We start from the raw sequence: 17656 nt of genomic DNA, 5'->3' as shown, positions 1-17656 counted from the left end.
CTCAATGGTAGGGAGGGCTTTACCCGTGATAAACTGAGCTGGATCCACTACTTTTTGTAGGCTCTTCCATTCAAGGGCACTGGTGTTTCCATATCAGGCTGTGATGCAACCTGTCAATGTATATTACACTCCACCACACACCAATAGAAGTTTGTCAAAGTTTTAGATGACGTGCTGAATCTTGACGAATTTCTAAGCAAGCGGAGGAGTGTTGTGTTTTCTTCCTAAAATCAGTTATGTGATGCACCCAAGACAAATTCTCTGAAATGCTCACACTGGAACATTTGAAGTTTCTGAAACTCTCCATCCCTGACTTTCTGGTGAGGACTGGTTCACTGACCTCAGGCTTCCTGCTCCTGAAGTCAATAATAAACTCCTTAGTCTTGAGTGAGAGTTCATTGTTGTGGCACCACTCAGGCAGATTTTCAATCTCCCTCCAATATACAGATTTGGCACCACCTTTTATTCTGCCAACGACAGTGGTGCTGTCAGCAAACTTGAACATGGCATTGGAGCTGTGCTTAGCCTCACAGTCATAAGTGTAAAATGAGTAGATCAGGGGCTAAGCACGCAACCTTGTGGTGCACCTGGGCTGATGGAGATCACGGAGGAGATGTTGTTGCCAATCCAAACTGACTGGGGTCTGCAAGTGAGGAAATCGAGGATCCAATGGCACAAAGAGATATTGAGGCCTCGGTCTTGAAGCTAATGGATTAATTTTGAGGTGCTAACAGTGTTGAAAGCTGAGTAATCGATAAAGAGCATACTGATGTATGCACCTTTGCTGTCCAGATGTTCCAGGGTTAAGCAAAGAGCCAATGAGATCTACTGTGGACCTGTTGTACCTGTAGGCAAACTGGAGACAATCCAAGTTCCTTCTCAGGTAGGAGTTGATGTTTTATCAGGAACCCTTCAAAACACTTCATCTCTGTGGATGTGAGTGCTATGGGACGATAGTCACTGAGGCAGGTCACCACTTTCTTCTTAGGCACGGGTATAATTGAAGCCTGCTTGAAGCAGGTGGGTACAAGAGACAGCCGAAGTGAGAGGTTAAAGATCTCAGTGAACACTCCAGCCAATTGATCAGCACGACTTTTATAACGTGGCCACATCTGGGCCTGATGCTTTCCGAGGGTTCACCCTCCTGAAGGCTGCTCACATATCAGCCTCAGAGACTGAAACCACAGGGTCATTGGGGAGTGTGGAAGTTCGTGAAGGTTCCTCCATGTTTTGATGGTCTAAGTGAACATCAAAAGGCATTGATCTCATCTGGGAGCTTGGTTTCACTTTTTAGGAGGTGATAGCATTCAAGCTCTGCCACGCCTGTCGAGCATCCTTCAGTGATTCCAGTTGGGTCCAGAATTGCTACTTCACACGTGAGATAGCTTTCTGGAGATTATACCTGGACTAACTGTATTTTATTTGGCCACCAGATCTGATTACCTCTGATCTCATGGTTCATTCAGGGCTTCTGCTTGCAGAAGACTAAATGATTTTGTAGGACACACTCAATGCAACTGATTTTATAAAGTGTATGACAACTGTGGTATATTTGTTCAGATCCTCCGATGAGTCCTTGAATATAGTCTAGTCCACCGACTCAACGCAATTGAGTAGCCACTCTTCTGCCTCCTGCGTTAACATCTTTGTTGTCCTCATCTCTGGAGCCTTACTCTTCAGCCTCTGCCTGTATGCAGGAAGGAGAACAGCCAAGCGATGAGATTTCCCAAAATGCGGTCTAGGCATAGAACTGTAGGCATTCCTAATTGTGGTAAATATGTGGCTGAGTGTGTTGGGCCCCTGCTGCTGCAGGTGATATGTTTATGATAATTAGGCAGACGTTTCTTCAAACAAACCTGACTGAAGTCCCCAACAATGATTTGAAAGGCTGTTCTTTATTTGTTGATGCGACACCCAATACGTTTGAGAGCTTGCTTAACGTTGGCCTTTGGCAGGATGTAAACTGCGGCCAGGATCACGGAGGAGATCTCTCTTGGTAAGTGGAACAGTCGGCACTTAATCCAGGTTAGGGCAACAAGACTTTGACAAGTTCACTGTGTCCAAGCACCACAAAAAGTTAAAGAGTTTATCACAAAACATGGACCCCCACCTTTTGCTTTCTCCGAATCAGCAGTCCTGTCCATCTGGTGCATCGAGAAGTCCTCAGGTCTTACTGAAGTATCCAACGTGTCCAAAGTGAGCTTTGACTCTGGGAAACAAAAAAAAACACAGCAATTCCTCACTTCCCGCTGACTTAGCAATCTTGCGTGTAGGTCCTCAATCTTGTTCTTCAGTAGCTGTACATTTGCTAATAATAGGGAGATTCATTCTTCAGCATTTTAGTCTGGCTTGGAATCCGCCGCTCCTTCTTCACTTCCGCCCATGGCGACGTACCTTCATCTGCTTAAAGGTGCCGTACCCGCACGCTTGAGAGTTAAGTCTGCAAGCTCTTCAAAGGATCATGAAATCGCTTGTTCATTACAACAGTCTTCATTGTAACACAAGAGGCAGCACAGGTGCAAGTAGCTGACAGCTGCTTTACTAACCAAAATAAATATTAATAGACCGCCTCACTGAGTAGTCATTTAATTTAGTTCATGGCCTATTTATTGGTAGCAGAGTAGATACAGAACACTGATAGGAATGCCCAGTCAAAACAATAAAATATGAATTCAGTATTATTTATTGAATGTAGTTCAGAATACTAGATTCTGTATTTCTGAACGATGGAGTTAAAGATTTCAAATTCGTCGATTAGACTCCAGTTAAGCGAAGCAGCCAAACAATCCATCAACTGTGAAAGGTGTCCACTGATCTTAAAGCTATCAGAGGATAAGTTCCATGCACCAAGTTCCAAGAGAGGTATCATATAAGTATTTGACACCTTAGCCCAGGGGTCGGCAACCTTTTTGCCTCTGTGGGCCGGATCGCGTATTAATGAGCGGACGGTGGGCCAGATAAATGCCATAAAAAACTTGAAATATGGGAATTATCCATTTAAAAACATCTAGTTACGTTTTGCCTCAAATTAATGAATGACGCATGCCAAAAAACCCCGCAGGCCGTAGGTTGCCTACCCGTGCCTTAGCCAAAGAATAATGGGAGGGAAAAATAAAGAAAACTATAAATCCCACATCCAAATTCCGTGATTTCAAGTCCACATTTCTCATTGATCCCCACAGATTAACTACCGTTTGGAAGTGACAGAGAAGGCCACCAGATGTGATCTGTAATGGCCAGTAACTATTTTCTGCATATCTTTAATGTTACTGGAGAGATAGTCCAGATTTGTTGGGTAGATAGGAACCTCAGAGTAATTGTTTGTAGACATCCCCATAGAGCACAGGAGAAGGTGTAGAGGTTGGGTGGCTGTCGAGATTTGTGCAGAGAGTCAGAAGATTCTGAGCTCTTTGTGGAAGCAGAACAAAGTAGAAATGAGTTCCACCTAGATACCAGCAACTATATAACTAGGATCCCTCACTTCCAACCTAAGGCAGAATGGACGTTCCTGATATATGTTGATGTTCAAAAGTCACCTGGGAATAACCCAAGAGCATGATTAAAGGGAAGTAGACAATTCAAAAACATCTTGCTCTCCTGAAAGGAATTATTTTCTTCCATCATAGCTTAGAGACAGCATGGGCGTCATTTCCCCCATCATGATTGAAAACATCTAAAACGCCAATTGAGGGGCGGAGAGAAGAGTGGTTCCAGTGGCAGTATGATAGTTACTTACCAAATATTTTCAACAAAGCAATCCCTCTGTGTTTATTTATTGTGCATTATGAATACTTCCATTAAAAATATACCTAAAGAACCTGACCATTTTAAAAATGACTGATTTCCAAGAGCTTACCTAATTTTTTTGGTACCCAGTCTATACCAAAGGTAAATTTCTTTATCTGAATCACCAGATATTCAGGAAATGAAGCAAAGTGGATTGTCCTGTAAATAAAAAATATTCTACTTTAAAATCACAGAACCAGCTTCTATTCTTTAATCCATTCATTTATTTGGTATCAAATTATTTTTACCCAACACTTTGTACAGAAATTTGGTATCATATTGTCCATTTTGCATAATTTATAAGTTACTTAGAAAAATAATTAATGAGTGAAATAACGTAGAAGAATTGGACTAAATAGTCAATAACATATAATTTTGTTAACGGGACATGTCGATGGTAGTTTGTCAGAGACTTCTCAATCTGACCTCGATTGCAGAGTTTATTTATTATTAGCAACATATGGTAATTTTTATATCTTGCACTTTACTGCTGCTGCAAAACAATAGATTTCATGAAATAAGTCAGTAATAATAAAACTGATTCTAATTCTGACACAATTAAATCTTACACAGTTGATTCTATTTTCAAATAGTTAAGACTAATCAATCATGTAGCTCTTAATGCACAATTATTTAAAAAGTGATCACCTAAAATAGAATTCCTTATTACTCAGCATTGTCCTATAAAACATGCTTTTAAGTTTCCTCTTTATAAAGTTATTATAAAGCCAAGAAAGAAATCACTCAGGACACAAAAGAACTGAGAATGACAGGTATTTCAACCTTTTTTAAAGATGGAGAGATAAGTTTCAATTGACAGAGAAACACCAACATGGAAAATGCTGCTCTGGTTAACCACTTCCTGAATAATGAAAAGTAGCCTGACTGGCTCCAGTCTTCTTTTAGCTAAGAAATATTACCATTGCCAGTAATTTTTCCTCTATGTTTATAATTCTCACCTATATAGACAAAATTTATCAATCAAAGCAAAAAATGTGACAGAAAGTCACAAATACGAGAAAATCTGCGGATGCTGGAAATCCGATCAACACATGCAAGATGCTGGAGGAACTCAGCAACTATGGAAAAGAATATAGTTGACATTTCCAGTCAGTCCTGCTGAAACATCGACTGTACTCTTTTCCATAGATGCTGTCTGGCCCACTGAGTTCCTCCAACATTCTGTATGTGTTGCACGGAAAGTCGTACTTCAGGAATGAGGGAAGATAAATATGAATAGCCCCAAGATGCAATTTTGGCGCTAGCCTTCAAGTGCACGTATTAAAGAAAGAGCAGTAATTCATACTCTGTCGTCTATTTTATAGTAAAAGACTGCATGATTCGCTGTTAGACTTTCAACTGATCAAGAGATCTAATGAGGAATTAGCAAATTCATTGTTTAAACACTGCAAGAGCAGGAGAGAAAAACACAAATCAATATAAAAATTGCATATGATGGTGTGCAGCAGAAGAGATGAATAATAAATGTTGAATTGTCTTTTATGTATTTAAAATACACAATAAACGTTCAAATTACAGTAAAATTGTATGGCTTAATGTCCAGTCTGTAGCATACAGAGATTACCCAAATTGTCTTTTTGTTTTAGAATTTTATTAATTTAAAAAAAATGCATTTCAGTTATCGTTAGTGTATCTAGTCAAGAGAAAATAAAACAAACAATATCTACAATACTAGTGCCTATAAAAGTTTTATTAAGAAGGATTCTGCAAATACTAAGACTAATTTTTTAACACACAAATTTATGATTGGCATAAACTACGGTTGACATCCTTAATGTCCTTGCACATCTGTATCTGTTTGTGGAATCAAGAGATTGGCTGCACATAATTAAATATCAAAAAACAAAATAGCACGTATATTTACATAAATTGAAAAGTTTGCAGGGAAATATCCAATCTATTAATATATCAAATCAGACCACTATAAATGTTTACAATAATATCCATTAGTTTAGGAGGCCTGACATTACTGCGATTCAAGAAAATCATTCTAAACCCTTTCTTTTACTCAATGAAATGCCCAACTGTGAAGGTGAGAAATATCAATGTGTTTAGGTATTGAATATGCATGCTTACTTATTGCCTTTTACATCAGTCCAATAAGTGGCAGACTATGTCAGCTCAAATTAATCAATATCAAGTTTTTAGTAAGATAGGAAGGAAGGTCATTAAGGAGCATTATTAGGAACAATTTAATTCACTTTTGGAGACATCTTGTACTAATATGCATGTTTTAAAACATCGGTCAAACGAAAACATTATTCAGACAGAATCATGCACAGGTATGATTTACTCTAAATCATATTTGTGCATTACATGTTAGACTTTGTGCCTAAACACACGAACACCACACTCCAGCACCCAGAAAGTTTATGCTTCAACTGGTAGAGTGCTCAGTAGCGGTATGCAAACTCCTATGCAGTAGGGAGAGGAACTTAATAGAACTGCCACTCTTATTTTTAAACTGAGAACTCAGGGGGGCAGTGTCAAGGTTTGAGAAAGCAAATTAATTCCAGCAAATCAAAAAGTATTGATTAAGAATGACAGAGTTTGAAGGAAGGAACCAAAGGCTGAGTAATTTGCGAAACTCTGCAGTTTTACAGTTCTGGATGAGATTATCCAAGGAGTCTTCACCATATCACAAAGAGTATATATAGGGTTAGGGATATCAATAAATGAGTCAATTTCATTGAAGCTTCAACCAAGACAAGGGTATATAGGTTCATAATAAGCAAAAGGTTAAATAGTAGCTGTCGCTCAAAGGGAACAATCAGATCGGCCAAAATCTTATCAAATATCAGAGCAGGTTCAAGGAGCCAGGAAGTCTACACTCTTGCCCCTAACTCATATATGCTTCACAAACCAACATGAAAAAAGATCTAGCAACAGCCCACTTACTTTATTGCAGCTGATTTTGCCTGAAGTGCACTGCTCCAGAAGTCATTGACATTTTCTGGCTCTTGAAACGCTTGAAGACAAGCGCTGAATGGAATTTTGGCACGAACGACCTCCCTGAAAGGTCGCTTTGCTATCTCAGCTTCTCGTCTCCTTAGTTCATAAGTTAACAGTTCCTCTGTCAAATAACAAAAGGAGCTTTATTTAAAATTGTTTTCTTAAAAAATTAAAAATATTTACAAAGATAATGTTTATTATAGTCATTCCTCTTCATTTTCTGAATATCTCACGATCATACAAAGATGATTCAATTGTAAAGGTGCTATTTATTATATTTAGATGCACTAATTTCCATATGGAAAATGAGGAAATGCAGTAATTGTATGACTTCTCCATTTAAATTGTACTTCAATGTAGTGGTTTGGTTTTCTAATGATGAGGTATGAAAGTTCTTCCACATTGAAGTGCAGACGTCACCTGGGTCCTTCCTGAAAGAGCTCAGACTCCCCAAAGGGAAACAAAGGACCGATATATGTGAATTCATTTTGCATTTCTCTTGGGGGAAATTCATAAAGTAGAATTAGTTCAGGTTAGAATCAGATTACCACTGACTTATATTATGTGAAATTTGTTGTTTTGAAAAGCCATAAAAATTATAAATTCTAAAAACAGTGAAAAATGAATATTAAAAAGAACTATAAAAAGTTATAAATCAACTATAATTATTCATGTTCTAGTATCATTATACATGACAATGGTAGTAAACAGCAAATTCAGGCCAGGGCTCTGCGGTTTTCTTTTGTCTGAGCTACATTATTGAATATAAACTACGGAATTCTGTGTAATGGTTTGCCACAGGCATTGAACTGGGTTCATCTATTGCTAGCAATTCATACTCAGTGACCATTTTATTAGGTACACCTGTACGCCTGCTCGCAAAGGCAAATATCTAGTCAGCCAATCCTGTGGGATCAACTCCATGGATAAAAGCATGCAGACATGGTCAAAGAGGTTTAGTTGTTTTTCAGACCAAACAATAGAATGGAGAAGTTATTTGATCTAAGGGACTCTGACTATAGAATGATTGTTGTGCCTACCGGGGTGATTTGAATACCTCGGTAACTCCTGATCTCCTGGGACTTTCACGCACAACACTCTCTAGAGTTTACAGAGAATGAGTGACAGTTCTGTGGGTGAAAACTCCTTGTTAATGAGCAACCTAACCCTGTTCCTAATTTATATGTTTGTAGGTTAAAAATAACACCACAACCAAAATAACTTTTTTCTAGATCCACATAGGAAGAAAATTCAACAGTACCAAAGCAGCTTTGATACTATTCCAGTTGTAGTAAGTACAGGATCATTATGAATGTCCCAACACTTTTGCCTATGTATTCCTCCATGTCTAAAGCAAGCTCATGGTATCCACACCTTTGTTAACAGCAGCCTCCATCACAGCAGGAAGTTGCATGATGTAGTCAACTCTCTGTGTGTATTTGACTTTCCCGGACTGGCAGCACTGGACACGATCTTCTACCATAAAGCGAAAGACTTCACTGGGATCATCTGAACCATTATTGTTTCTCTAAAATGCAAAGTATAATAGTTCATAAAATAATTTTAAAAAACTGTTTTTATAAGTGTCAGCAGAGCTAAGCAATATAGTTCTTAAAATTTAGAATTATAGAATTTAGAATTATAGAATCATACAGCATAGAGAGCAGTTATTTGTGCTGACATTATGAAATAGTTGCCTAATTTAATCCTACTCCGCAGCTTTATTTAAAATTGCTCATGACTCCGCAAATGACTCTCTTCATACAAAATCTATTTTTATTGCCTTTTCAAGTAGTACATTTCCACTATAACAACCATTTGTGTGGGAGAAAAAGACTATCACCTTTTGATGCAAGAAGGGACCCCTTGAATGTTTATGATACTTCATTAACAGTCTATTATCTGCACGAATTAAAATCAAGTTAGCCATAGACAAATTACCTTTAACAATTTTGTGTGGCTGTTCTTTAATGACACATGCATTTCAAAGTAAAATAATTTAAAATTACTTCTTTGAGGGCTTTGTTTTGATTAGTACTTGAGTGCAACATTCTTATTCTTCCATCTGCTGAAAAAGGTGGATTTATAATAGCAGAAAATCAGCAATATTATGATATGAAGTTTTTCCCAGAAGACAGGTGAATTTATTATGACATCTTGTATCATACACAGGCATTAAAACAGTCAAGTGTTACAACTGAAATGCGATTTCCAGGTTTTAATAAATTTGTTTTTATTATATTTTGTTATGTCTTCCTTAAGACACTAGCAGGATCTTTTATCTTTATATTGAAGAAAACTATGCTTGGATAAAGAGGAGTGCCTAAAGGTTGATTTTAAAACAAAATATTTTTCTTACAGACACTTTACAATGAATGATTGCAGACGCGAGTGAACTTGTAGCCTGCCAAGAATCCAATGATCCCCGAATCCCACTTTCAGAAATTTAAATGCATAGAGATTCAAGATTGAATTGTTCTATATTGAAACCAAACTAAAAGAGGTAATATATCATGAGTCAATTTGGCAATACATTTTCCTAGTAACTAATCTGTTTTTTTAATGGACCTATCCATCAGTAAGAATTTTTGGAGAACATCTATTAAAACCAAAACTTGAAACTGAAGTAAAGACATTTGTTGCCATTTGGAGACTTACATCTACAAGGTTGATTAAATGCAGAAAGAATTCTAATGCATCCTGTTGTCGATTTGACGAAAATTCTGGATGTCCTTTTCCAACTAAGGCTTTAAACATTCTAGGCGCCATCCCTTGTTGCTGAGGCTGCAATTATTGAAACAGGGCATTAATCAGGTTATTGTGTTAATGTCAGCAGAATGAAGAAAGGAAAAATAAAATACCTACTACCAAAGTAAATGCTGGAATAGGCTCCAGTAACTTATTAGATTAATCCTGGTCTTCTCTAATATTAATCACAATAAATGGTGGCTCAACTTGCCGAGCTGTTGGTCAGCTCCAGACAACTGACATACAGGCATGAGGCCTAGAACCGAACATAGAACAATACAGCACTGGACGAGGCCCTTCACCCCCCCACCCCGTATCTGCACCAAACATGACGAAACTCTAGCTAACCACCTCTGCCTGCACCAAATCTGTATTCCTCTATTCCATGTATGTTTATGTGTCCGCCTAAATGTTCCCATCACCTCCCCTACCAGAGAGTTCCAGGCATCTATCATTCTGTGCCAGAAAAAAAACTTGCCTTGCAAATCACCTTTAGGTTTCCCATCTTTTCACGTTAAACCTATGCCTTCTCATATATAACATTTCCACTTGAAGAGAAACACACTGACTTTCTACTCTCTCACAGCCTTTCATAATTTCACAGATTTCCAATAGGTCACCCCTTAGATTGACACTAGAGAGAAAACAAAACAAGCTTGTCTAACCTCTCCTTGTGGCTAATACATTCCAATCCAGGCAGCATCCTGGTGAATCTAACCCACACACTCTCTAAAGTCTTCATTTTCTTCTTACAGTAGGTGGCCAGAACTGTACAACTGTGGCCTCATCAGAGTTTTAAACAGCTTTAACAGGGCTTGATAACTATCACACTAAACGCCGCAACTGATGAAGACAAGATTGCCATACACTTTCTTTAGTACTCTATCTACTTGTGTTGCCACTTTCCGGGAGCTCCGGACTTGCACCACATGACCCCTCTGTACATTAACGCCTCTAAAGGTCTTGCTATTTACTGCATATATTCCTCTTGAATTTGAGTTCCCAAAATGCACCACCTTACACTTGTCTGGATTAAATTCCATCTGCCATTTCGCTGCCCAACTTCCAACAACATTTATCTATTTTCAGCACCTGCAGAGTCTTGTGTCTGCATCGCACTGAATCCTTTGACAAAATCCCTCACTATCCACATGCCACCAATTTCTGTGCCTTTTGTACACTTACTATCTGCCCACTTACACTTTCATTTCGAGAGAGATCCCAACACTGCTGTACGTCTAGCTTTTGTGTTCTGCAAGGATCAAAGTAAAATCAACTTAATTCAAAAACCCAGGAAAAGCTGAACAGCTAGAGAAACTTAACAACAGAACTAGAGGAATTGCACTTGTGCAAAGAATCCAATTTCCAATCACAAAAAACTGAAGGACCATGGCTTCCCTACCAAATCAGCAGGCTGGATTGACAAGGGAACCACCCAGTCATTTCCACTTCATCATCTCAGTGTGTGGCATTAACATATAGGTAAAGCCAAAAAAAATTGCATTATTACCCACAATGGCAACAGCTCTACCTGTCAGACAGACAGCCAGCAGGCCTCTTGGATTCAGATTTAGAAAGAAGCCACAAGTTGTACAAACATTCTCTCCCAACTGACTTTCCTTCCCTGCAGTTCACACTTCTGCCTGACTGTATACTCAAGACTGGACTGAATGCTGTTACTGAAGTTGTATAATGGGGTAAAATGAAAAAGTGAGTAGGAGTTCATAACAAAGCACAACCTGAAGTTTAGGCCAGGTGGGGTCTTGGGCAGCTAACAAGTGGTGAAGTTACTTCTCAATTGTGCGTAAAAACAGAAAATGCTGCTATTATTCAGAATGCCAGGTAGCATTAGTGGACAGACCACAGTGTTAAAGTTTCTGAGTGATAACCTTTCATCTGTGTTTATTACAAATTTACAGCGACTTCAACTGTTTTACATTTCCAGCATAAATGGGTCATGGATGGAGAGTGCTGCTGGTTGAAACTTGGGGCTGATGAAGCCAATACTCCTGAGAAATATTGGGAGCTGTGAAACCTCACAGAACCACTCATGGCATCCACACGTCTCACGTTTTACAGCCGGCCATTCCCAAAGGCTACAGATTGTTCAAAGAAGGTTCAAATGTTGAACTATCCATGTACTATCCAACAGATATATCCTACACATTACACTTGTTTGTTGAGTAATGTGCTATGAATGGACCCCTAACAATTCGCTTTATTTAGCTGCCAAAGGGCTAGAAGAATGCATATTCTCCAGAATATTTCACCAAGTCATAGTTGAGCCCTCCATTAGTCAGGGTCGACCATGGATACTGCATCCTAGCTATCTACGTGATGCACAAGCCAGGGAAGTGCAATACGGTGAGCGAGCCTTCAGGCAGCCGATGAGCCAAAGGAACGGCAGAGACCAATATGGTTTGGTACCAGTGGCATACAGTCAGCATTGAAATAATTTCAGGACTGCCTTAGGGGCTCCAGCTCTGGAATTTTCCTCAGCAGTTACCTCCAAAGCCTTCTCCACGTGTGGGCTTTGCCGAAAAGCACTGGAGGTTTGAGATCAGAATTTTCCTTCTCCTAGAAGAGCTGCCAACCACAGATGAAGAGACCCATCTGTCGAAGTGACTGGTTTTAAGGCACCAGTAGCCCGCCTTTGCCCCTTCCCCGTCGGTAGAAACGGTTCCACCAGGCTTAGTAGCTAAGCTACACACGAAGACTGGGAGTTGGATTCGGCTGTTAGAGGATATTTGAGGTGTATGCAATTGAGAGCATTTGATAAGTACTGGGAGCTTGTCCCACTATCTCCCCCGGCTATGACAACCTTATGACTAAGTCATAAGGGCAACAATCATTGTATAGGAAAAAAGGCAAACTGCAGTTTATAAAATCTCAGATCAACCCAAGCAGCAAAAAACAACACCTTGATACTGGGAGAATCAGACTTAAGCTGGGATTTGATTTCTGACTAAAATGGCATGCAGGACTCAACAAGAATATTGGACTAATTTAAACCTCAGCATTGAATAAGAACCATAAACTTTAACTGGCTGACCAGAATTCTTATTTCAGGAATGATACTCAAACATGAGAGAAAATAGCCACAGACCAGTTCCCTGTACGTTCAGTTAAAATCCAGGTTTCATACTCCGAACAGAATACAGTTTACGTACAGTTCAGAAATACAAGTTAGACATCCACGGAATATTAAAAAGTGACTTTGTGTCTTACATGTGGCATGATTAAAATCTATGAATCATTTGCAAATGAAATTCACTCAGACTGCAACTAAATGACTTGACAGCTATTACCATTTGCATATTTTATACACCTCATTTCCATGAGTAATTTATAGAAGAACCATCTCAGCAATTTTTGTACTGCCCAACATAGCAAGAATCTAAACTGAATGAAGCTCTGAATGTCGAAATAATGAGCCATTACTGAGTTAATCAGAACTATTGTCCAACTCTTGTTTTACCAGGAAAACCTAAATAGGGATTAAAAGGTAACTCCAACCAGTTACAGAGGTGTAAACCTTATGTCTTATGAGTTACACACACAAAATGCTGGTGGAACACAGCAGGCCAGGCAGCATCTATAGGGAGAAGCGCTGTCGACGTTCCGGCCCTGCTGCGTTCCACCAGCATTTTGTGTGTGTTGCTTGAATTTCCAGCATCTGCAGATTTCCTCGTGTTTGTCTTATGAGTTAAATGGCTACTTAATGCTCTGCAGTTTACAAGTACTGAGAAGCAAAATTTGGGGCACAATCACATACTATAAATTTAGTACTGATTCACTTTGCTCCAGTGATGAATTTCGAATGCAAATCAGATTTCATGAACGAAATTAACGACAAAGTGGTGCAGAACGGGATCACCTTCTCCAGGTTGCAATACAAAACGATTAAAAACCACATTCCACTAGAGTATGGGAATAATCACCAACTTCGAGGGATATTTTTTTAAATGCAAACTTGTATAGAGCCAAATGTAATGCAGTGATTTTAAAGCAGTGCCTCAGAAAATATTTATGCATTGTGCATCTCCTAGGCTATTAGGATAATTACACCCACAACTCACCAAACATCACTGTATAGTTTTTCTTAATTCATTCTGCCTCATCATTATTCCTGGAACTGTGCAACTTCATTTTGACTAATTATTACTCACTGACTTTCAATATTTCTTGAGAACTATCTGACTAAAACTAGTCAGAACTAAACATGTGAATAGACAGAAAATGCAGGAATCACTCAGAGTCTCTAACCCAGTGTTAACTAGGTTTCTCTCTCTGACCCGAGTCCTTCCAACATGTTCTGCTTGCATTTCAGATTTCCACCATCAGTGTCCTTTCCGATTGGGAACCTGACACGTGTTCCCAGCTACTACACGTTTCCTAATCAAAGAATCTCTGCCAGTAACTCCTGTGGACGTGGGAATCAGGAGTAGCTTCCCCATTTTGTATTCTGACAGCAGATGCCTGCTTCTTCATTAGGGAGCATTCGGAGTACTTTTCTGGACTCAAAGCTTTAATAAAACTGAACTTTGGAGGGTGAACACAACACACAGCCACTTCAGTTTCTCATTTAGCACAAGCCCAGGATTAATTTCAACCCATAATAAAGGATGCAGGAAAGGAAAAAGGGAAAGGCCTGTGATGTGGTGGAAAATGGAGATCAAATACATTAACTCAGTCTGAGACCGACAAATTCCTAGCACTTCCTTCAGGATCCTCCTTCTGCAGAAAAATGGAATATGTAGCAGTGTTCTTCAAAATAAATTCCTCCAAATTTTAACAATTCTTGGCCATGCAATCTCAATTTTGCTTGAGGCATGCATGCAACATTTCTCATTTATTTAAAACATGCAACGACCACATAACAATGTGCCTTTGGGACTGCCACGGTACGCTACAGTGTAAAATAGGTCACTGTTCTTTGAACCTCCTCTGTGTCACACCTAGGTTTCAAGCCACACACAGGCAAACAGCTACCTTGTTTTCTTCCTTCATCACCTGTTCGATAACCTCAGACTTCACTGGAGGTCTGGAGTACTGGCCTGAGAGTAGTGCATGTCCCAGCTTGGCCCTTTAAAAAATATCACAGCTTTCAGCTCAATTACATATGAGAAGTACGTTCTGTACACAGATAGAATACAAGTTTATTATTAATGAGTCCCAAAGATTCACACCAATTCTGACAAAGTGGAAATAAGAGGTGAGAACAGATAAAAAGGCAGAATTAATTTTGTAATGTTATTTGTCAATTTCAGATTAATTTTGTAATGTTATTTGTCAGATTCAAGCCATTACAGCCTCAAAGAAAATAAGTGGGATAAGACATGGAACTAAAGGCAGAAGAGGGGCAGAAAATGTGCAGTAGGATGCACAAGATCAATTCTACACATCTGCTCCGCAGATGTGATCAAGTGGCTTGATTCATTTATATCTGCTCAGAGAGGTGCTCCACCCAGTGGTCACAATGTGAACTAACACATTTAAACAAAAGAAAATTTCAATCCTGAGTATGAGGGTCCAAAACCTCATCACTTTTCAGCACTACCAAGCTACATTTCTGACAACTTAGTAGAATTTATGGCTGTTTTTCTTTCTTTCGCCATAATGAAAATGGGCATTTAAAACAGCAGAAGGTTTAACAGCATTTTATGGCAAATGTCAATTGCTCACAGCTATGTAATCAGAGATTATCCTGATACATACTGTATTATATCTTGAGTAAGCTGGTGAAGACAAAATGATTACTTTCTCCCAATCAGTATCAAAAGAATTTGTACTATGCACAATGTGTTTAATTTATTTATTCAGCAATCATTATTCATTCAGCTTTCTCACATCTGAAATATATACTCAGTACATTTTGCACCTAATAAAATGGCCTTCTGAGTGTATACTTGTGGTCTTTTGCTGCTGGAGCCCATCCACTTCAAGGTTCAACATGTAGTGCATTCAGAGATGCTCTTCTGCACACTACTGTTGTAACGTGTGGTTATTTGAGTTACTGTCACCTTCCTGTCAGCTTGAACCAGTCTGGCCATTCTCCTCTGACCTCTCTCATTAAGAAGGCATTTTCTCCCAAAGAGCTGCCACTCACTGGGTGTTTTTGTTTTTTTGCACCATTCTCTGTAAACTCTAGAGACTGCTGTATGTCAAAATTCAAGGAGGTCAGCAAGTTTCTGAGATACTCAAACCTCCCAGTCTGGCACCAACAATCATTCCAGAGTAAAAAGTCACTTAGGTCATATTTCTTCCCCATTCTGATGTTTGCTCTCAACAATGCCCAAACATCTTAACCATGTCTGCATGCTTTTATGCATTGAGTTGCTGCCACATGATTGGCTGATTAGATATTTGCATTAACCAGCAGGTGTAGAGGTATACCTGATAAACAGTGTAACTCTTTATGATGATTCTCTTGCCTTTGTCTTTAAACACTGAAAAAGTTTCTTATTCATTGAAACTCGGTATCAAATAGCAAATAAATTGAACAACCTGACAAGTAAAAGCTAATTCCTCAAGTCAAAAGCTCATATTCTGTACAAAGAATGGCTTTTCAAATTCAACAAAGCTGAATAAATAAGTGATTGTCAAAGAGATTTCTGATCATATTTCTGCATGGACATACATTTTTTGATTAGGGAAAAAGTCATCATTTTGTCTTTACTGGCTAAGTCGTGCTACAGCATACATCGGGATAATCTTGCATTAGACAGCTGCGAGCAGTGGATATTTGCCATATATGCACTTTAAATTTGTTTTTGCTGTATTCTACACTTCTTACTCTTGCCTTCATAAAAATACCAGCAATAAATCCTAGCTGTTGGAAACATTAATGTGGTTCTGCTTAAAGTGGTTTGATTGTTGTTTTTAAAACTATCTTTTAATGAGATCTAAAGTTCTCCTTTCTTTTGTTCTGTATTTGCCATGGCCCACCCTGAGAGCTTCCTGCTTGCTCTTTAAGGCAGGTGACGAGAAGGGAGCAGAGGCAAAGTAACACCAATCTTCATCCCAAAGATTCCTGTCCTCTAGCTCAGCTCTCGATTTGTCAGTGAAAGCTGAATGTATCCAGTGAGATCAGATAGACCAGATTATGTAAAGGGCTTGAACCCCTGAATATGATTTATCTTGGTCTGCGACCTGATTGATCACACCCTGTCCCTCGGCAAGCTCACAATCAGTGTTCCCAGAGCAACAACTGTGTTCTCCTGAGTCCCGGCTCCATTTCACTGACCCTGGTAGTGGAAGATACAACCTCAATGTTACAGATTTCATCCTGCAAATTACAGCACTGTTATTTTGTTTCCCCTCTTCCATTCACTTGCCCATCAATTCTCATAGAGGGGCTTAACCCTCTTAATAGATCATCAGACTGATCTCCAGGCCATTCTGTTTTTCAACACAATATATTGCTTCTCTGCCTTAAGCACATTCAGTGTTATATAAATCATACAGAACCATCTGGTAACGCTTCCCACCAAAATCTGTACTTACATCTGTGTTTCAAAATCTTGTGTTGGATCCAGAGGAGAATAATCAAATATTCTTTGGAGGTTTCCTACGTACCTGTAAAACAAGCGTACTACACTGTGTATCGTACTTCACACAACCTCAGAATACACGGAAACAGAGTTGAGGAGGAATTACTTCAGCCACTGGGTGATTAGTCTGTGGAATTCATTGCCACAGATGGCTGTGGAGGTCAAGTAATAAGGTATATTTAAAGTGGAGCTTGATAGGTTCTTGACTGGTAAGTGTACCAAAGGTTACAGAGAGAAGGCATGAGAATGGTATTGACAGGGGTAACAAATCAGCCATGATTAAATGATGGAGCAGACTTGATGGGCTGAAAGGCCTAATTCACTCCTATGTATTATCGTCTTATGGTCAAACCTCCCAGCTTTGTGTGGATAATAACAAACCGAAAGTCACTCTTCACTGTGACCTGTAAGCACTAGTTCAAAGTAGAAATTCTGCAAGTTGCTGTTGGAGATACTGAATTTCTTATAACCCTTGTAGGTAAGCTTGCCAGTAAAAGACATGCAATGGCATGTTCATACGCTTCCTCCTCACTGGAACGAGTTAGGTCTGCTCTATTCAAGAATAATGAATTGGTAAATTACAACTACTGCTAAAG

The 17656-nt window shown here is 39.0% G+C and overlaps 1 protein-coding gene across 1 annotated transcript in view; it reads right to left on the bottom strand.

The window, feature by feature from the left end:
• Window positions 1-17656, bottom strand: part of usp13 (ubiquitin specific peptidase 13) — a 91979-nt gene that overhangs the window by 25403 nt on the left and 48920 nt on the right. Inside the window, exons 9-14 of the mRNA XM_073041133.1 lie at window positions 17014-17085; window positions 14500-14593; window positions 9418-9543; window positions 8134-8287; window positions 6706-6880; window positions 3857-3945 (exon numbers count right to left, since the gene is read on the bottom strand). Of these exons, the coding sequence (XP_072897234.1) occupies window positions 3857-3945; window positions 6706-6880; window positions 8134-8287; window positions 9418-9543; window positions 14500-14593; window positions 17014-17085 (710 nt within the window). The remainder of the gene's footprint in view (window positions 1-3856; window positions 3946-6705; window positions 6881-8133; window positions 8288-9417; window positions 9544-14499; window positions 14594-17013; window positions 17086-17656) is intronic.

This window comes from Hemitrygon akajei, chromosome 3 (genome assembly GCF_048418815.1).
Source record: "Hemitrygon akajei chromosome 3, sHemAka1.3, whole genome shotgun sequence".
NCBI classification, from domain to species: domain Eukaryota; kingdom Metazoa; phylum Chordata; class Chondrichthyes; order Myliobatiformes; family Dasyatidae; genus Hemitrygon; species Hemitrygon akajei.
Note: the sequence above shows the minus strand (reverse complement) of the source record. Positions and strands in the feature narration are given on the sequence as shown.